Source organism: Tripterygium wilfordii, chromosome 18 (assembly GCF_013401445.1).
Source record: "Tripterygium wilfordii isolate XIE 37 chromosome 18, ASM1340144v1, whole genome shotgun sequence".
In the NCBI taxonomy this organism is placed as follows: domain Eukaryota; kingdom Viridiplantae; phylum Streptophyta; class Magnoliopsida; order Celastrales; family Celastraceae; genus Tripterygium; species Tripterygium wilfordii.
Window position 1 is genome coordinate 8,913,922 of NC_052249.1, and position 22,437 is coordinate 8,936,358.

A 22,437-nucleotide genomic window follows, 5' to 3' on the forward strand; every position below is an offset into this window, starting at 1 on the left:
AATATTGAATTCATAATTCCAATGAAAACACAATAATAATTATTTTTTTTGAATAAATAAAAAAATTATAAAGTACATACGCATCCACATTTTTCTAACCTTTTCTTTTTAATTTTAAGCGATTTAAATTTAACGGCTTGAACTAGTGAGACGCAACCTCAGGTCCTCAAATCCCCTCCCCCTCTCCTTCACAGCAAATCCTCAGCACTCGCAAACACTACCAGTCTCTCTCTCTGTCCACTTCAAAGTTCGAAGCCACCATGTCGTCCCTGCTCTTCGAAACCTTCCCTTTCACATCCCTCTCTCTTTACTCCAAACCCATTACTCCCTCCATCATCTTCAAATACTTCCCCAAAACATTCTCAAGAAACAGACGCGTCTTTTACTCTGTTGCCGCTTCCACTTCCACTTCACCCCCTTCTCCATCACCGCCACCACAACCTCAACCTTCCCTATCTTCTCCTTCTTCTTCCACTGAAGCTCCTGCAGAGCCGCCGATAAACACTACTCAGTCTCTCAATTGGGTTTCTCGGACAGGGTTATGTGGCGAATTATCAACCGCCGATGTGGGTAAGAGTGTCCGCTTATGTGGGTGGGTTGCGCTCCACCGGGTCCACGGTGGTCTCACCTTCTTCAATCTCCGGGACCACTCTGGCATTGTTCAGGTTTCCTTTGCAAATTGTTTCCTTTTCTTCATGTAATCTATGCTGTTGTGTAAAAGTGCAAACAACTTCAATTTGTCATATTTTATGTGCCGATTTTTTTGTTTTATAAAGGTTACAACGCTTCCTGATGAATTTCCCGATGCCCATTCAAGTTCAAATGACTTGAGGTTGGAGTATGTGATTGCTGTCGAAGGTGTTGTCCGGACCAGGCCAAGTGAGTCCGTCAATGAGAAAATGAGAAATGGTTCGATTGAGGTAAGTTCTGATATGATTTATTGTTATTACATGGGCTAATTTAAACATAATGTATGACTATTTTAGGTCGATGAGAAAATAAGAACTGTTTCAAATGAGGTATATTCTGATATGATTTCTTCTTATTACATGGACTAATTAACGTATGGCTATTGTGCTACTCCATTTGCCTTCATCTACATTGATGCTCTTGGATATTGATTCTACTGGCATGTTCAATTCTTTGACATTAATTGTTTATGTGGTGCTGATGATGTATCTCATCAGGTTGCTGCAGAGCATGTTCAAGTATTGAATGCTGTGAGATCAAAGTTACCATTTTTAGTGACTACTGCAGATGATGCAAAAGATTCTGTGAAAGAGGAGATTCGATTGAGGTATGTGGCTGGAGATTATTCTTACTTATGTTAAGTAGTCACTATCTATGTTTAATATTGACTATGTTTATTAGTATTCAACTATTCAAGCAAAGCTGTTATTACAATTACACTCCCGTAACCTGCAGAAGCACTTGATTTTTTTCCTTATTTATTGTTTTGCTGATGGTTTGTGATGTGCTAATGTGTTTCGTCGGCAGTGAATTCATTCTTTTAGTACATTCTATTTGGGCCTTTATCCTTTGTTGCTGTTAAAGTCACTGAGTGCAGTTTTCAGTCTGATATACGGAAATTTAGGGTGTAAGGACAGCGATACTGCTGAGTACGGTTTCTATCATATTGAGATTACAAATTTTTGTTTGTGCTGACTAATTTACATTCCCTTCTTACTTCTTAGTAAAACCTCAAATTTACTCTGCATTCTTCTTCATAACATCTTTCTTTTGTTTTATTTTTCTTTAGTATTTTCTATTTGTAAGCGGTACTATGGTGTCTAAAGACCACTTTGACTGTAGGTGAAAAAATATATTTCTTCTCTTTCCTGAAATCCTCGTAATTCAATCACATATTGTGTTTGTTACTTTCTTTTACCTAATATATGAGGGGATTTTTTATTTATTTATGTATATTTGGGAGATTTGTTGATTAAAGGAACTAAAAAATTGTTTAGATATCGATGCCTTGATCTTCGACGGCAGCAAATGAATTTTAACATAATGTTGCGGCATAAAGTGGTGAAGCTCATTCGAAGATTTCTGGAGGATGCACATGGATTTGTTGAGGTATTACCCTGTGAACGTTAGTTTATATTTTTGTTTCAATTTGTGTATAGATTTGTTTTAATTGTTCTCCGTTTGATCCCGACTTTTTCATGGTTATAAGGTAGATTGAGACCCCAATACTTTCCAGATCTACTCCAGAAGGTGCCCGTGATTACTTGGTTCCCTCACGAGTTCAGGTACTTGATTTTGTTATGTTTTCGTTGAATTTACTTCACTGGATATCTCATTTGTAATTTCAGCAGCACGTCCTCAACTTTCTAAGGGGCTCTGGTTTCATGTTTTACCTAATCTCATTTAGGGAAAATTTATAAGGGTCCAACCATAGTCAATATTTTATTATGTGCTGCTCAAAATGGTAATTTGGACACAGATTAGACCCCCCAAGTTAATTGGTAGAAAATCTTTTGGAATGAATGTGACATGAGTGCAATTTTTTGTTCAAAAAGGTGGTGTTTCTGATTTAAAAATCCCGAGGTCTTTGATGATGTTGTCTAAAATGTCTAGTAATATGCGTTATTTACACGAAGCTTCCCACTACTCCTAAAGCAGAGAGTATAAATCCATCAGTGCATAACTCTCGATAGAGGTGTCCGAGGGAGGCTGTCGATGACCTCCTCGCTTCTTCGACGTATTATTAAATCTCCAAGCATTTATTCATCAACTCCCAACCAGCCCATAAGGCCATAACCTTTTTTGCCATCTCCCATAAACAAGTAGTGATCTTGAATAAAGGAGGATATGATTAGCTGTTTCACCCCACTTCTTTTGTGCTTTAGACTTCTTTTGTGCAGGAGTATTATTGACTTAGGATGTGTCAGAACCATTAGGATCTCTACTTCTTCCTCTATTTTGCCTCAGATATTTTGTCCTGGATTTTAGAATATTTAGATCTGTGGAACGGTTATTGATGTGGTGAATAGGCTAGGAGATGGCTGCACGAGTGCAAATTATTTTCTTTCAATAATTATTTGGAGGGGCTTTTTGATGTTGAGGCATTCCATCCGAACTTTTCTTTTCTGTACCTTGCAGCCTTAATAGCTTTCTGTATGTCCACTACTTTTTTCATTGCCTGCAGGTCTGATTTTCTCTAATGTGTATATTGAAGCCAGGAACATTCTATGCTTTACCCCAGAGTCCACAGCTCTTTAAGCAAATGTTGATGGTGTCTGGTTTTGATAAATATTATCAAATAGCTAGGTAATTTTCCTTTCCTTTTTTTTCAATTTTATTTGAGCTTGTTATCGTATCATTATGATGGTTGCCTATCTAAAAATTTAAGATTTTTGCTTTTGCCAAGAACTTGCCAGTCAAGGCTGACCAAATTTCTTTCCATTGATTACTTGAAGAGAAGTGAGGCTAACAATGGTTGAGAATTGGTATTGATAAAATACTTATTTTATTAGTGGAAGAGATAATCGCAAATGTCGTCCTTCTTGCCTCCTCTTTTCTTCACAGTCTTTGCCTTCCTCCGTCCGGAGCTGAAACTTTTAGAAATTGTTCTTTAACATAGCTGTGAAAGGGGTTGACCTTTGTTTTCTGACATCGCAGATGTTTTAGAGATGAAGACTTGAGAGCAGATAGACAACCTGAGTTCACGCAGCTTGATTTGGAAATGGCTTTCACTCCTTTGGAGGACATGCTTAGGCTCAACGAAGATTTAATTAGAAAGGTTAATATATTTTGCTTTGTGGTTACACTTTTGATCTAGAAAAGAATGCAAATAAAGTATTTCCTTGCAATAGTAACATAATTTTGAGATAGTTCGCACCTTTTCTTGATGCCACCTTAGGGTTGGGGGGGGGGGGGGGGTGAGGGAGGGGAAAAACTTGGAAAGCTCAAGTACGCATTAGTCACTCAGATGATCTTTTCCTTTTATTCAGTTATGAGACCTTCATGATGTCAGACTTTGTTGTGGGGACCATCTTGCCTTGTACTTTGATTCTTAATGAATGATGATGTATAGAGAGGGTATGATCATCGAGTAGGCTTCTTTGAGCTTAAATAGGAAATGTTGAGATATGGTGTTAGTTAAAGAAAACAGGGTGTAGTATTGGAAGTAGAGAGTTAGAATTTAATTTTTTTATGTTTACTACAATTATAATTATGCCATTATAGATATCATAACCTGGAAGGCGTGAGAAATTTCTCTGGCATAGTCTTGGTATATGAGCTGCTGTCTCGCCCCTTGGGTTACTGGTTGACCAATCTGGTCATGTAGTTCAAAACAAAACTGCCAAGTGGGGGTTCCCATGCAGTCCTATGAAACATCAAACTTCTGCGTCGACTCCAGGCTATTGGTATTAATATGAGAGGACAATATAAACATAATTTTGCATGCATCTATATTGTGGATATGGTTTGTGTTTCCATCACAGATGTTGCACATGTCTCTCTATCTTTTTCTTAGAGGATGTAATCATAAATTTGTCTTTGCTGTAGGTTTTTTTTGAGATTAAAGGTGTCAAGCTACCTAACCCATTCCCAAGGCTTACATATGCAGAAGCAATGAGTCATTATGGATCAGATAGACCGGACATTAGATTTGATCTTGAGTTGAAAGAGGTAATAAATTCCTTTCACTTGTCTTTAGACGGGGATGATGATTGATTAGTACCATTATTTATATAATTTATAATCTCAACTTGGTACTATTCTGTTCTTAAATAAACTCCAATTTGTTTACCACATCTAAGATCTAGTCTGGGCACTGCAGTTCAACTGTTATTGTCGTTTTATAGGATAAGTTGAAAAATTACCTATGCAACACCTTAGAAACTTTTTATTGAATGGCAAACATAATTGTAATTTCTGTTTACATCTTTTTGCATCAAATTATTCATTTCTATGCATTCTATTTCAAAGCATGGAAGTATTCTTATTGCTTCACATATGTTTCTTTTCTCTGGTTCTTGTAATTCTGATTTTTTTCCGAATTGTGTGATCAAATTTGAAGTAATCCCCACATTTGAAATCAGAAACAGTGTAATCTTTGGTTGTTTCTAGTGTTCGTATTTTATTTCAACATGGATAAGGTTGTGCTTATTTTGCTTTTCATTCTATTCACTGACTATGGTTTGTTTCTTAGTTCATAATTTCTATCAGTGACCTTTCCTCGTGTGGATAACCTAGAATTTTATTAGTCTATGTATTTGAATTGTCCCAGCTAAATATTTGCTTTTAGGGCTTGGGATTATACAAGATCTGGTAGTTTGTCTCATTGACTGATTTCCAATTAAGTCTGTTCTCTTTACCTTAATCTCTATAGTCGACTTAATCTTCAAATGTGAATGTAACTTTTTTTCCTTGAAATTGGTGGAGAATTCTGAATTTTTCTTCTCTCTATTTTCGGTATTTCAGTGTGAGATTTAGTTGATTTATGGTTCAAGGTAGCAGTTTTATTCCTGCTTATCATAAAAGAATTCCCTGCATGGTCCCAATTGGTGTACATGTTTTGGTAGAATAATCAGATAAAGAGTCTGTCTGTGTTTGCATGGAATGATTTAATATCTTTCAGGTCTAGCATTTTAGATTGGGTGTTAAGTAAGGACATATTCTCTTTTACAGGTTTCTGATGTTTTCAGAGAGTCCCAATTCAGGGTGTTTGCAGATACCTTAAAAAATGGGGGAGTGATTAAAGTGCTATGTGTGCCTTTGGGTGCTAAAAGTTATTCAAACACTGCTCTCAAGAAAGGTGACATCTACAATGAAGCAATTAAATCGGGTGCGAAGGGTTTGCCATTCCTTAAGGTCTTGGAATCTGGTAATGATCGAAGTCTTTTTTGTTCTTTCCTCTCTTTTTTTTTTCAGTAGTTTTAGCTGGTCAACCTGATGGGCCAGTTCTTTTCTCTTTTTTTTACCCAGGGGAAGTTGAGGGAATTCCCGCATTAGTCTCGAGTTTAAATTCAGCAGATAAAGAGAAATTTCTTAGACAGTGTTCAGCTGGGCCAGGTGATCTTATATTGTTTGCGGTGGGCCATCATTCATCTGTCAATAAAACTCTAGACAGACTCAGGCTATTTGTTGCCCTCGAGTTGGGCTTGGTTGACCATGTAAGTTTGGACCTGCCCCAACTCTAAAATGCACACGATGAATTACTAATCTGCTCTAACAAAATTTTTGCTTCTCCATCTTTGATAAAGTCAAGGCATTCAATTTTATGGGTGACCGATTTCCCAATGTTTGAATGGAATGATTCAGAGAAGAGGCTTGAGGTTTGTCTCCTATTTGTCTCATTTGTTTTGCAATTCTGATAAAACGGCTGATAGTTTCTGTTTACTAAAACATCTTTATCAGGATCCTTTTTGGAAGGACTATAAATAATTATAGCATGGTGTTATTGGAAAATATAGTGCTTGTAGTGTGCTCAGTTCTATATTATGTTGTTTACTTGATAATGAACTAAATGACATACAACACCACCGGCAACACAAAATTGTTTACTTATGGCGATTCTGTGCAATTAGTAGATAATGCATATGTTTTGGCTGACCAAGGTAAACAACATCATTTTTTTTTTAAAACGGCAGATTTGATAATAAGATTTAGACCCTTGAAAAACATTGTGTGTTGCTTCTGCTCCCCATTTCTATGTAAGTATGCTCACCTGAGCAGTAGCTTGTAGAAAAATTATGATTCTTGTTGCAATACGTGATTTGGCTCATTTGGGTTGTTGGCTGTGACTGAAAAAGGCATGGTTTTCTACCATAATTTTATTTGACACTGTTTTTAAAGGTGGGATTCCTTGCTCCTGATAAGTTTTGATGCAAATCTATGCTAGTCATATTGTAAACTATAACTAGGCCAATGATATGCATATGAGTTCTTTTGCAGGCCTTGCATCACCCATTTACTGCACCGCATCCTGAGGATATGAAAGATCTTTCCTCTGCTCGTGCCCTTGCTTATGACATGGTTTACAATGGAGTTGAAGTAATTTTCCTCTCTTGAAGTATCAATTTCTTTTTTTCCTAAAAGCCTTTAAGCTTGAACTCATGCTACACTGCTTAAATTCTTTTTCTTGTTCTGCTTTCAGATTGGTGGTGGAAGTTTGAGGATTTATAGACGTGACATTCAACAAAAGGTTTTAGAAACCATTGGCATCACTCCTGAACAGGTGAGGAGACCAACTATTGTTTATATTTTTCTTGGGAACTGGACTTCTGGAAGAACCCGTAAAGTTGTACAGCTTGCAAATTGTTGAAAGCCCTGGGGATACCCCCTTTTACTCCTAAATTTTGAGTGTAAGCCCAATCTTAAGCTCTCTGATTTCAATTAGAAATGGATAGTAGAGAACGGAAAGCAAAGAGAGAAACTCTGAGAAAGGAAGAGCTTAGGAGCAATGAGAGAGAATTAAGATAAAAGAGAAATGATGTATGATAGGGTGCTGTTGGCATGTGAACAAGGATGGTTTGTATTTTCTTTCAGTTGTAGGATTTGATTGCTCACGTAGAAGGTTTCAGGGAAAACTTGAAAATTCATCCTATTTAGGGCAATAGTGCAGCATCCCTTTTTTGTTATCAGTATATTAAAAAACATGCAAAAGAACTTTGATACAAGTTGACAGCTAGGTATACCAATAATACACCGATACCCTTTCTTGATCATATTTTGGCCTCATTCCCAAGGCTTTCTGTGAAGAGTGCTGCTGTTTGGCCATGCATCCAACCTGAGGGGATATGCGGCCTAAGCTGGATTAATACCACACGTGAGACTAAATAACCATATACATTTTCGTCCTTCTTTCTTCTCTTATGATATTATTAAAATAACAAAAAAGGTTTCTGCTAAAAGTATCAAAACCCAAACCCTGATCTCAGCAATCTAGGTACAAAAAGACATTGGAAGAATGATAAATTGGTTCCCCCACTATCGTCTTTTTTGTTTTCCTCATCCTGCTCTTTAAAACTGTATTCTAGTTTTTTATTTCTCAACTATAGTAGGAACTTCTTAAACGTAGAAAGCTTGCAATCATGTTTGGTTTCAAATGTGGGTCAACTGTACTATATAAATTGTTATTATTCAAGCATGTAGAAGAATTTCTTTACAAGTAAAATGTTGTAACTCGTAAGTCCACCGGCAGCATCCTCTCTCTTGACCCTTCTATAGCTTTTCTCTGGAGGGCTCCTGTGAAACTTCTGGGAACTTATCAGGCCTTGGCATCATCATCAGTTGTGCAATTCTATCAAAATTTGGTCTGGTTTTGAATTCTATGCATTTTCATACAATGCCATTGCACTTGGTGTCCCAGTGACTTCAAGGAATCCGAACATCATTATGTCTCTTTATTTTACCGTTTTGATTTTCCACTGCACAGATGGTAATATTGCAATATGATTAAAATAATTTATTACTTATTTCGAACTTAATTCGATCAATTTTAGATTTCTTTGAAATAAAGGAAATTCAATTACATCTTAGGTGAATTGAATTATATATTTTTAGTTTTAGTTGGATTCACCAAAATAATTGATTCCGAAAGAAGTTGCCATAATGTGGGGCTCCATGCTGTATTTTTCTACAGGCAGAAGCAAAGTTTGGCTATCTTTTGGAGGCCTTTGACATGGGTGCTCCTCCTCATGGTACAGCTGCATCCTGTCCTTGCACGGTTTGTTAATCTTCATTTTAGAAGAAACACTTCTCTAATTTCCACTACTACATCAATGCAGGGGGAATCGCGTATGGTTTAGATAGATTGGTCATGCTTTTGGCTGGTGCTAATTCCATCAGAGATGTAATAGCTTTCCCAAAGACAACAACAGCGCAGTGTGCCCTTACTCGGAGCCCGTCAGAGGTGAACCCTGAGCAACTGAAAGAATTATCATTTCGGACCCAATAGTTCCTTGCTGATTCTTGGAAGCCTTGCTGATAAATTGATGTGCTTTCTATAGGGTGGTCCAATTTTGATATGTCATTGAGTCATTTGTACCATCTTATCATGTACTATTCAAGATAAGTTACTGTAAGAGTAGATGTAAATGAGACTTTGGTTCTCAATTTCCCTATAAATGTATGATTGATTTTTCAAGTTATGCTTTTATCTGATTCCCAGAAAATTTTTATTTTCTTCCTTATGTGTTTCCAAGTGGCTCATTGTTCTTCTTGCCTTCCGAAAATGATTGATAAACGTGCATTTCTAATTGCTCCTAAACACACATTCTAATGTATCAATCCTCTCGACAGTCGACAAAAGGTCAAAAATCTAGAAAAAAAAGGAAAGAAAAAGGAAAGCACTTAACAGAGAGTATTTGGTGGTATGAAATTTGTAAAGGCCGTCCCTCCGCAATGGTAACAATTTGTCTGCTTTGGGACAAAACATATTGGTTCGCATAACTTTGTCTTCCCAAATCTATCACCATCCCATACTAGTTTGAATATAAGAAAAACGGTTGTTATTAGTTTGAAAGTTTGGTGTATTATATTATATATTTTACATCTTCCTCTAGACGATGTGGGACAAGAGACTTAACTCTATTGCCACTCAATGACTCACCCAACACCACCGAATTTGATATTGTAGAGATTTGTGACCCTGTCCTCTGGAGTCGGATGCTAGAAAATTCATGCTAATCCCTAAAATAGTGAGTTTCCATTGTTGTCAATATACTTGTCATTTTCTTTTTTTGCAATATGAGATGAATGTACTATATTAGGCAAACTAAGAAATACGAAAAACGACCCTAAATGTTTTGTTTCACTGGTTACACATATTTGCTTACTCACAGGACACAATTGTTTTACAATTATAATTACCTCAGCATCACAAGATACATGAGGCCGCGCTTCTTAAATTCAATCAATGTATCTAGTCGTCAAATACTAGGTGTCAGTAGCCTGAGTTCAATATCTCAATCACGTTCTTACCATATATTAGTTTGTGAAAAAGATATTAATTTGGACAGATCAAATCCTTTTGTTCCAATCCTTTAAGCTCCTATAAATTAATCATTTCTTGTTATATAGTTGTTAGGGTTTTCATCATCATATTTTTCATACTAGTGTTAGGTAGTGTATGGGACAAAACTCGTCTTGACCCAATCAACAAGTATGACTAAAGCCCAATGAAGATCAATTGACTAACAGCCCGTGACCTTATACTATAGCAGATATTCAGCCCACTTGAAATAGGACCACTCACATATGTAAACTCAACTATCATACTTTGACGTATGCATCATGACATGCACGTGCATGGTCCCATTGCCCCAACGACAGCTCACATCTATCATCACTACTTGTTCTGCTCTCCTCACCTCAACCTTAAAGTCACTTCTTATTTCGGCTCGACCTCACAAACGAGCCAATCACTAACAAGTCTTAGGCCTTACTCCTACCTCCTTGATCAACTTGGTTCTTTCTTACAGTCGACCTTGTAACTTATTCCCACTGTTTTTTTTTTGTAATAAGCCATACTTTTGGATGTTCCTTTTGCCAATCGAATTTTTTGGTTTGGTTTAAAACGGGTTGTACAGATTAAATGGTCTGGTCCGGTTTACAAAAAGAGCAACCTAAAAATATTCGGTTTGGTGGTTTCTGGTTCCAAATTGAACCAAAAAACCGAACTTCCACACCTAATTGCTGACATAGGATCTCAAATTGAGTCCGAACCAAAATAAATTATGTATTGTTCTTCTTCCCTTACACTTTACTTTGTTGTTATTCTTGCTTGGTTCTCATGTTTTTTTATATGCTTGGGTGAATATCACTGCAAATTGGTATCAGAGCTTAGGGGGCAACCACGAAGATTTTAGGATGAAAATTGTTTACAACAAGAAGAGAAGTTGTTTGTGTCTCAATGCAATTATCTTCGGAAGTTCGTGGACAAGTTTGATATGTCGGAGTCCAAACTCCAAAGTGGTTCAAACACCACTTGCATGTCATTTTAAATTATTTTTACAATTATATTCATAGACCGGTGAGGAGAATGAGGGTGTGAAAATACCCTATAAGAGTGCCATAGGGAGTCTCATGTATTTCATAATTTGAAGGGTACTCCTGGCTATGTCTTATTGTATAGACGAATGAAGGATGATAGTGGAAAGCTTATTGGGTATGTTGATGCTGATTACGTGGGGGGATTTGGACAAAATGAGAATTGGGTACATCTTTATTTATTTTTGGATGCTCAATGAGTTGAAAATCACAATTACAACCTATTGTTGCTTTGTCCACAACAAAAGCCGAGTATATAGCTATTGCAGAGTTGTTAAAGAAGCGATGTGGTTGAAAGAGCTTATCTGACCAAGAATCAAATATTTCATCCATAATACAAAGCATATCAACATCAAGCTACATTAGATTGGGATGTAGTCTCACAAGGTGTGGTGTATATGGAGAACACACAGATGGATGATAATTCGATCAGATATGGTAATAGTAATTCTCGTTAATATTAAAAAGTATTATGGCGACATTTCACTATAAATTACTAACATTTTATTGTGACAATTGTCGGTGTAAATAAATTAGTACTATGGTAACATATGCGCATATGATGTAGAATTATTGTTTCAAGTTAATTACAAGTAAAATGACTAGTAAGATTTGAAGCAACCGGCTTGAAAAACAATGAAGTCGCCACCAATTGATTTTTAGGATGCAATTGGACATCCGTTCTGGTCTACGAGAAAAATGGGCAAGGGGGTCTATTGAGCATGGGGAAGGTGTTAGGCACCCCACAACTCCCGAAAACGGTTACCTTTGAATGTTTTCCTATTTGGCTCTGATTTGTTTTTGAAAATCCCATTTTGATGGGTCTTATTGGAAGGTAATGGAAAAAACCCACTTGGAGTGGTTTGGACAACAAGGTGCACGGGATCATTGGGGCCATTCCCGGCTTGGCCAAGGATTGGAGAAAACACCACTTGGAGTGGGTTTGGATATTTGAAAAAAAGGGTTGCACGGGATCATTGGGGTCATTCCCGGCTTGGCCAAGGATTGGAGAAAACACCACTTGGAGTGGGTTTGGATATTTGAAAAAAAGGGTTGCACGGGATCATTGGGGCCATTCCCGACTTGGCCAAGGATTGGATAAGGTACCACTTGGAGTGGGTTTGGATATTTGGGAAAAAGGACTCTTGAGGACTTGGTTGATGTACCAAAAGGGCCCACAATCAAGGAATAATGTTCAATTCAAGCCTTACTCACAATTATGTTCTTCATGAGAAAAGAAAGAATCCATTTATGGCTCATTGAATGAGTCAAATATTTTTAAACCCACCGTTGAGTCCGTAAATAAATTCTCCTAATCCCTAAAAACACATTTGCTTTCCGGATCCACGAAATCCAAATGTTTTCAATGAATGCCAATGGAACCCCAATATCTTGAAGGCTCTTTGGTATTTAATCAAAACATAAGGATTCCATAATTTAATCTTGATGTGTTTTATTAATGTGAGACGGCTTGGATTAATCCAATGACTAACGCGTTGCATTTATTTTCATGACATTCAAATAATCCTAGCATACGTCTAAGCATCATGGCATGGTGTGAAAAATCAAAATCCTAAGCATGCATTCTAATGCAATCATCATTCACAAAATCATCTCCTAATGTCTATATGCTTCTAGCACCCTAAACATTTATGTATGCGTTTCCACTATTTTCCACTATACTATTACAAAGATTTACATTTTACAAGGATACGTGACAAAACGAAATTTATACAAATGTACAAAAACCCAATATTGCCCTTGGGACCCATTGCTCCAATCCGGCCCAGATCTTTTAAGTATGCCCTCCGGCTCAAATAGTGTCCAGCCCGGTCCATGTCCAAAATCAAAGAATGGGTCAAATGGATATTCAAATATAATATCAAGGGATCCAATTCACATCAAGTATACGTATACACAAACATATTTTTCATAATGCCGGTCAAACCATATGCACACACGCAACATATATACACATACCCAGACACGCTATATATATATATCAGACACAATATATATGTATGTAAACGTAGCTCATATATACGCGCACACACGGCCTATAATATATACACATCATATATCATATATATACATATATAAACGTATGGACACAAACAAACTCATATATATATATATATATATATACCCACCATATAAACATGTACATGACAGACCCATATCCATATGCAAACACATATACACCAGTCGCATATAATAGATATACAAATTGAGCATAAGCAAATGTTTGTACAGACTGGATCTTTATGCAATTCCTATATGCACCTGTAACCCACATACAGGCATCAACCTTAACAATATGTTTAAATCGGACATCAACAACAAAGAACAAATAAACATCCTTCAAATCCAAAATGTATTATAGATCCTACACATTGGAATAGAACCAGTAGGAACACATCCGAAAGCTTTACATAACCATAATCATGAAATCGAACCAAGAGTATTGAAACAGGGTCCGGTATGACACGATTAACACGGGTATGAATCGAAGAAACGAATCCGGCTTAAGCATGGAGGCAGGGAGCAACACATGAGTTTAGCAAATAAATATTCAGAAATTTGCAGAGATTGAAGCACACACAAAAACAAAAATCAGAACTAAAGATGAAAGTCTGTGTGAATCCTCACCTTTTCGACCCCAAACTAGAAGAGACAGAATCCTTTTCTTCTCCTTACTGTTTCTTTCGGCCTCCAGCTATTCTGCCTTCCTACCCGTTTCCCTTGCTTCTCTCTTGCACTCCCGTTCTCTTTCTTTCTTCCTCCCTCCCTTATTCACGCCACCTTTTTTCTTTTTTCTTCTTTTTTTTATTTACCCCCAATTTCCCCCTACCTTTTCTCTCTTTCTCCCCTACCTTTTCTCTCCTTTTCTTCTCCTTTTCCACCGATTTCCTTCCCCTTTTTCTCTTCCCCTTTTTTTTTTCTTTTCCACCACTTTATCTTTTTTGTTTTTTTTTTGTTATATATTTTTTTTATATTTTTGTATTTTTTGACCGGACGAAAACCGGTTACTACAAGATTGAAAAGTCACGAGTTTGAAATTGCACAAAACTAGGCTAAGAGACTCGATTTGACGTGGTTGTCAAAATTAGTTGTTGTAATACTAGCCCCATCCTATTTTGGTCAAATTCTGATGATTAGGGTCTCAAATGAGCATTTTAGTGTTTTTGAATACTTTCATAACTCACAGTTTGTGTTTTCCGTTTCATTTAGGGTTGTCGTCACCCAAGGCTAATTATTTTGTTGCTTTGAGGAAATTAATCTAAATTTTGAGAGTTTTTCTCTTTGTTTGGTGGATTCTAGTATTATTGTTCTGGGCTAAATGTTGGTTAAGCCTTAATCGAGAGTTTTCGACTACATCAGCATCGCTATAGATTTTTTTAACAAAACCATACATGTTTTCCGTTTCATTTAGGGTTGTAGCCGTCCAAGGCTCATTATTTTGTTGTTTTGAAAACATTAATCTAAATTTTGAGAGTGTTTTCTTTCTATCTGGTGGATTCTGGTATTGGTGTTTGGCGCTAAACGAAAACAAAAGCACAAGCCTGACCAAGAACTTCTTTCTCATATCACAAGCAAAGAATTGGAGAGCTATCATGATAATGTGCCAAATTGCTCAAATTAAGCTACCCGTAACGAAAGCATCAATAACACCACCACAAGAAGGAAGAGCCAAATTGCTCAAGTTTCTTTCTAATGTGCCTCAAAGCTTCTATATTTGCTCATTTGCGATTATTTGATTTTACGATTGTTCACTACGCATTACTTTTACACCTATTACTTTTTGCTTACTCGTGATAGCATGACACAAGGGTGGTCGGGCCGGCGACGACAGTACTGTGTTGAAGTTTCCATGAAATTTCCTACATATAACAAGACCCTGTAACTAAAAAATTATGAAATACCTACTACTCAATTTTTCATAATTTTCTTTCCATAAATGAAAATATGCACGAGATATACTAGAGCAACCATAACTAGTAATTAATTAAATTTTTAAAAAACAATGGATGAATTGTCATGCAAGAGAATGCCAACCAAGGCTCTAATTATCACTGAAGATCCCTCTATAAATTAATCTCTTCTCTTCATTTCTTCACATCCATTCTAAACCCTAGAATAATCCTTCCTTCTTTTATCACTGTTAACCATGGCAAGAATCAGAAGGGGACATCAAAAGATAGAGATCAAGAAAATGACCAATGAAAAAAATCTCCTCGTCACCTTTTCAAAGCGTAGATTCGGCATTTTTAAGAAAGCTAGTGAACTCTCCACCCTCTGCAATGTAGATGTGGCTGTCCTTGTTTTCTCACCAGGGAAAAAAGTATTTTCATTTGGCAACAAATCTGTTGACTCAGTAATTCAACGTTTTGTCAATGGAGCACCACCCATCTCCTCAGGTCCCACGGGGCTCATACAAGCTTATCGGCATACTAATATTCGCCGTGGCCTCAATGCACAACTCATGCAGGTATGTATAATATCTATATATTGATTGATTTTTGAAGTAGTTTTCTTCAAAGAAAGAGGATAGTAGCTCTAGAATTTTATTGAATGCGACTGATGAATGGTCACAAAGTTTTCAATCAAGGGTAAAAGGGAAACTTAATGAATTGCCCTTTTTTTTATTTAATTTCAAAGAAAGGGAATGGTTCTAGAGTTTTCAATCTAGGGTAAAAGGCAAAAATAAATAAATTTGCATGTTTTGAAAGAATTTTATTAAATTCGACTTTTGGGTGGTCACAAGGTTTTCAATCAGGGTAAAAAAAAGGAAAGATAAAAAAAATTGGTGCATTTAAAAATATGGTTGGTAAGACTATTTGATCTTGTAAAAAGGCAGATTTTGTGTCATTTGTACTTCTAATTCTATCCTAACCAGGTGCTCGATCAACTCGAGATGAAGAAGAAGAGAGCACAAGAGCTTAGCAAAATGAGAAAGGCAAGACAGGCAGAGTGCTGGTGGCAGAAGCCAGTGAGCGAAATGAACAAAGAACAGTTGGAACAATTGAAGCTTGCCTTGGAGGAGCTTCAGAAAAATGTGACACAAACTCAAACAATTCGTTTTCAAAACTTGAATAATGCTACTCAGTCTCTTGGTGCTGGTCATGTTAGGCTTCCTATTGCAGATACGAGCGGGGTCAATGACTTGGTTGCTGATGCGTTCGATTCTGATTCCAATGTGATGCCTCATCCTACTGCAATGCATCCAGCAGATGATTATGGATCTGGAAGAAATGGGTTTTACAAGATTTGTCATATTCGGAGTCGTCTTTAGATTTCAAAAACTATTTCGTTTTATGTCGTGATGTTGTGATAGGCTTCTTGTTTTTATTAAGTCAAGCATTATTACTGAAGGTAGAAATTATGGTGTGTGCGTGAGTAGTAATAAATTGAGTCATGTCATTTGTCTATGTTATTCAGTGAAACTTGGCGCGGAAATGCTTAGGGTCTGTTTGGTATGCTATGTTTGTTTTTCATGCATTTATTGTTTTTCATTTTCTCGAAAAAATACAAAACAACCCTGAAAACTTGTTTGTTTGTCAATTTTAGAAAACACGGAAAAGTAGGAAATCACTTGAACAAAGAAAACGAAAAAAAATGTTTTCTAGAAAAATAGAATACAAAAAAACATAAAACAAAAAATGAAAAACAAAAAAAAATCAAATGGCCCTTAAATTTTCTCTTATTTTTTCTTTATATATATATATATATATATATATATATATTTCATATATGTTGAAATGTGTTCAAGTAGATCTTAATGCTAAGTTCAAATAAGGAGTGTAAATATTGATACCTCTAAAGAAATTGATATCGTTCCAAGTTCCAAAAAAGAACATCAATTTATAAAAAGGGCACCATAAATTAAGATCTAAATCACAATCCTTTTGTATATTTATATAATTAAAATATGTTGTTGTAATTGTAATGTTATATTTGTCATAATATTTACTTCCCTTCCAAACATTCCAAACAAGCCCTTACCCCAACCCTATTTTTGGATTGGTTTTATATTGGATTAAATTACTTGTGTATGCCACAATTGTTTTTTTGGATATTTAAATTATTTCATCGAAACACAATCAACACAAGCTGACTTTAAATATATAGACTAGTCAAGGTCTTGGTTTTGACAACTCTACAACAAAATATATAATGAACAAAGATGGTAAATATAATAAAGCTTTAGAACTACATAAAAGTCAATAATTATAAGATCTTCGAGAAATTCTCATGATGAATATGTTAAATAATAAACCCTAATGAAAATCTTAACCTTGATCCCATAAAATATTTACCTACCAAAAAATAGTAAGTACACTACAATAAATTGGGCTTGTATATGCGAAACTATATCTGCAGTTTTTTTTGAACGCGGGTATAATGATATTTAACATGCGGTTTACATAACAATAGGTGTTCTCTTCATAATACTTGAGATTTTAATGATCGCAAGAATACTATTATAGAGTCAGGAAAAATGTTTATAACACGGCGTAACTTATAGGATTCTCCTCTCATTTTTTCTAGGGCTCCAAATTGTGCACTACCAGAAAAGGCTTTCCCCTCTCATTCCAAACCCAGCTCTCGTTCTAGTCATATTAGTATTTTTAATTTTTTTTTTGGATTTCCTTATTTTTATTTAAATAGGGCCATAACCGTAAGTCTAACTAATCTTTGATAAAACAAGTCTGCATTTTTTTGAGTTTTGTCTCAACTTTCTTGGTAGATTCCAAATTATGTTAAGTTAGCCGTGAACTAGCCAATCGATCTGTACTTCCGTTCTTTGTCACATTCCAAACCCTAGCTTTCGACTGTCTCCTCCAAACTGCATGCTCTTCTTTTCATGTCTATCTCTTGTAAAGTGTACTCCCTTTCACACTACCCTCACAACAACTGTAAGTACCAGTTTGTGTATATACACCCATACATATTAATCATTTTTGTGTAAGTGTTCCCCCCTTTAATTACGTTTTCTTCGCCTTTCATTCCTTCAATTTCGTTTGTTCTAATTTATTTTGTATACCATTTGAAGTTATAGGGTAATGACGCCTTACAAAATCGTTAGATGCTTTGTCAATTCTTCTATTCTCTGTAAGTATTCAACTAAAATTTTTAATTTAGGTATTCATTTAGTTGTTACCCTGTTTATTGGTTTCTCTTTATTTGATTCTTTCGGTTGTTGTTTATTTTTTCTTCCGCTTTTGTTCATCATTTTTAGCTTCCTATTGTGTGTTTTCTGTGGCTTTCTGGTTGCATGGATTGCTTGAGTCTGAAAATTATGCCTTTAGTTGATTGAAGTTTTTCTCATTGGAGAGGATGGTTATTACATTCTCTTGCATCCTTTTCAACAATCATCATATGCTGTTGTTGGACTTATAGTTATTTTCAATTTAGGTCTTAATTTTGTTGCTACTCTGTTTATTGGTTTCTCTCTACTTGATTCTTTTGGTGGGGGTTTACTATTTTTCATCTGCTTTTGTTCATCATTTTAGCTTTCTGTGGCTTTCTTGGTTGCATGCATTGCTTGACTCTGAAATTGTGTCTTTAGTGAACTTGAGGTTTTTGTTGTTGGGATGGGTGGCTATTACCTAAATTCTAAATTTATCTAAATTGATCCAAATTGCATCTTGCTCTATCCTTGTTTGTCATATTCTATAGACTGATTGTTTGGTTTATTTGTCTAAAATTTGATCATAGTATAAACAACTTTTGTCCAAGTGAATCATATTGCTATATTTTGTATTCTTGTGTGAGTTTGTAGTTTTACATACTTGTTCCTATTTGGTTATACTTGGTTTGCGCAAACTTATTTGAAATCAACTTGGATCAAATTGTGTTTGAATCAGATTAGGGAGCACGTATAGAGACCACATCTTGAGTATGTTGTGCTTTATTTGTTTGTTTTTGTGAAAGAGGATTCCCGATTGGAATTTAGATTTTGAGAATATGATTCACCCCCTCTTGTGTAGCCTAAGTCTTTCATTATATGGCTTTCTGGTTGCATGCATTGCTCGACTCTGAAATTGTACCTTTATTAGACTATAGTTATTTCTACTACAGATCAAGTTTATCCTTAACTTATTGTTTCTTAGATGTGTATGGATATGGGGGTGTTGAAATTATGTAGAACACTCAAGCTGATTGTATTAGTGGTAGTATACTACTAGTAGTGATGATGAAAAGTCTGTAAGTTTTATGGTTTTATGTGGAGGTACTAAATGAGAGAGCAATTGATTGCTCATCAATCAAAATATATATCATTACTTGAACATTTCATCTTCTCTGTTCTATGAATAGAATAATGTTGCAATTCTTGGATCAATGAATTATATAATTTAGACTATTTGATTATCAAGTGGTGTCAATTCATTTGATTTTGGATTGGAAATGACATAGTGCACGAGAGTTGTAAGTTCAAGTTCATATTTGTTTGTTTGATTTCATATATTGTGTGACAACATGTGTGTTCACACACTAGTTAATCAACAATTCAAGAAAAATATGAGGAATAATCACAATTTCTACAAGGAAACCCAAGAGGGAGAAAACTCTGAGTCGATAAAGCGACTAACCTTTGAAACAATCCACTATAATGAACGGATATTACAAAAGATTTACTTAACCTCACTCAACATCTTTTGTACATCGTAAATTAACATATGTTTCGACACAATAAGAATCCACCTAAGCTACAATTGCTCTGTAATCCACCAAAGTCTTTTACCATGTTGATCTTCTTTTGGACTCCACCAGCATGAACTGGCTCTCCACCACGAGCTCTTCACGGCTATAGTCATAGCAAGTAGTACTCACACAATAGCTGTTTTTTTTTCAGAATTTCTCTCAAACAACCTCTCTCTTGATTCTATTACATTTAATTACTTATCACTCAAATACAAGAGAAAATAAAACAAAGAAGATCACAACACACGAAACTTGATCGCACTTCTCATGAATTTCAAATTACTTCGTTACCCATCTTTTCGAGAGGTTTGTGTACTTTATAGAATAACCTATCTTCAAGTTATAAGATCTTTTGAAGAGTAACATGTTTATTATCAAACAAATCTTATCAAAACAGTTTTGAATAATCTTAGATGTTTAGCATTTATCAAATATCAAATGATAAGAGTTTTATCCGAGATAACGACAAATATCGTGGTTTTAAACCATGATATATCTATATGACTTAAACGCCTTTTATCAATTTTTATCCACCTAATAATCTTGATAACATATAATATAATCAAAACCATGTTGTCTATTTAACGAGTCAAAGATGTGGACAAAAACAATTAAGACAGATCCAGTATAACCTATCTTAAAGTTACATCCCTGCAAATGGTCAAAAACTAAATAACCTCGCATTTTTCATTCACATATATACTTGGATTATAAATCCAAAATTGTGGAATACTACTTTTTAACCTCTTTAATTTATAAAAATATATAATCAATTCTCTTAAGATTTCGTGGCAAGTTATTTATTAAGTGTCATACAAAGAAAGACAGAAATTACATCAGTAATCAATAGAAAATTGCGAGTTTCTTTTTCTAAAACATTATTTTTAAACATGTACATAATAAACATAGCAAATTGATGACATGATTGCAAATGTTAGGGAGAGCTCAATGTTAAGATGATAGAAACTCAAATAGTGTTATCTTTATAGATGACGATATTGGATAGAGTAAAAACGATTTTATATATAAGTATTTGGCTCGGATAGACATAGTTGCTTAATTTATGATGGATCACATTATCAAGTCTTACTCTAATGTTCCTAACAACATCTATATATGCTCATTTGCCATTATTCTCACTGAGGATTACTTGTTACACCTATTGGTTTTGCTCACTCATGACAACAGGGTACAAGGGTGGTCGGGCCAGTGACGACAACTCTGTGTGGAAGTTTCCATGAAATTTCCTTAATGTAGATGTAATATGGCCCTGTAACCAGAAAATTATGAGCTATCTACAGCTCAGTTTTTCATAATTTTCATTCCTTATATGACAATATGCATGACATAAAATATAGCGACCAAACCTAGAAACTAATTAAATTTTTTAAAAACAATGGATGAATTGTCATCCAAAAAATGCCAATCAAGGCTTTATTTGTAGATACATGCATCCTGAAGAACTCTCTATAAATTAATCTCTTCTCTCCATTACTTCACATCCATTCTAAACCCTAGCTAGATTCTACTATTGAGTTACAAATATCATTCCTGAATAATCCTTTCTTTCTTACTCATTGTTAACCATGGCAAGAATCAGTCGGGGACGTCAAAAGATAGAGATAAAGAAAATGACGAATGAAAGCAATCTCCATGTCACCTTTTCAAAGCGCAGATTAGGCATTTTTAAGAAAGCTAGCGAACTTTGCACCCTCTGTGATGTAGATGTGGCTGTCCTCATTTTCTCACCAGGGAAAAAAGTGTTTTCATTTGGCCACAAATCTGTTGACTCTGTAATTCAACGTTTTGTCAATGGAGCACCTCCCATATCCTCAGGTCCCACAGAGCTCATACAAGCTTATCGTGAGACTACTATTCGTGACCTCAACACACAGCTCATGGAGGTGTATATATATATATATATTGATTGATTGATTAAACCGTTAATTGGTTTTCAATTGCACTCTCTCTTTTTTCAAAATATTTTTTTAAAAAAAATTTCATAGATTTTGTATCAATTATACTTGTAATTTTATGATCGTAACCTAAAAAACATTTCAGGTGCTCGATCAACTCGAGATGGAGAAGAAGATAGGGCAGCAACTTAGCAAAATGAGGAAGGCTAGCCAGGCAGAGGTCTGGTGGCAGAAGCCGGTGAGCGAAATGAACAAAGATCAGCTGGAACAATTGAAGCTTGCCTTGGAGGAGCTTCAAAAAAATGTGGCACAACAATCTCAAACAACTCTTTATAAAAACCTAAACAATGCTGCTGAGTCTTTTGCATCAAATTTTGGAGCTAGTCATGTCATGCTTCCTACTGCGGGTACGAGCGGGGTTAATGACTCGGCTGTTGATGCGTTCAATTTTGATTCAAATGTGATGCCTTCTCATGCTGCAATGCCTCCAACATATGATTTTGGATCTGGAAGAATTGGGTTTTACTAGCTTTGTCATATTCTGTGTCAATATGTCTTTAGATTTGAAAAATTATTTCGTTTCATGTCATGATGTTGTGATAGTCTTATTGTTGGTTCTATTAAGTCAAGCTTAACTGTCTAAGCTAGAAATTGTGTGTGAATATTAATAAATTGGGTCATGTCATTTTGTCTATGTTGTTAAGTGAAATTTTTTCATAAATCTATAAATATATCTTTGTAAATTGGCGCGAAAATACTTAAGGGTCTGTTTGCTATATTATTCTTGTCTCCCATGCATTTTTATTTT

General features: G+C 35.5%; 3 protein-coding genes across 3 annotated transcripts; all 3 read left to right on the forward strand.

Annotated features, from left to right (window-relative positions):
* Window positions 1-166: 166 nt before the first annotated feature.
* Window positions 167-9,142, forward strand: LOC119983973 (aspartate--tRNA ligase, chloroplastic/mitochondrial-like). Its single transcript, XM_038827714.1, has 15 exons — window positions 167-665; window positions 777-920; window positions 1,188-1,297; window positions 1,968-2,079; window positions 2,184-2,255; window positions 3,185-3,276; window positions 3,628-3,748; window positions 4,519-4,641; window positions 5,644-5,839; window positions 5,941-6,128; window positions 6,219-6,290; window positions 6,910-7,008; window positions 7,112-7,192; window positions 8,600-8,657; window positions 8,745-9,142. Exons 1-15 carry the CDS (start codon window positions 261-263, stop codon window positions 8,912-8,914), a joined length of 2,043 nt encoding a protein of 680 aa, XP_038683642.1. The 5' UTR covers window positions 167-260; the 3' UTR covers window positions 8,915-9,142.
* Window positions 9,143-15,175: 6,033 nt separating this feature from the next.
* On the forward strand, window positions 15,176-16,300 carry LOC119983441 (agamous-like MADS-box protein AGL62). The gene is made up of 2 exons (XM_038827121.1): window positions 15,176-15,496; window positions 15,905-16,300. The coding sequence occupies exons 1-2, from the start codon at window positions 15,176-15,178 to the stop codon at window positions 16,298-16,300; spliced, it is 717 nt and encodes a 238-aa protein (XP_038683049.1).
* Window positions 16,301-21,299: 4,999 nt separating this feature from the next.
* On the forward strand, window positions 21,300-22,158 carry LOC119983442 (agamous-like MADS-box protein AGL62). Its single transcript, XM_038827122.1, has 2 exons — window positions 21,300-21,617; window positions 21,775-22,158. Exons 1-2 carry the CDS (start codon window positions 21,300-21,302, stop codon window positions 22,156-22,158), a joined length of 702 nt encoding a protein of 233 aa, XP_038683050.1.
* Window positions 22,159-22,437: the final 279 nt, after the last annotated feature.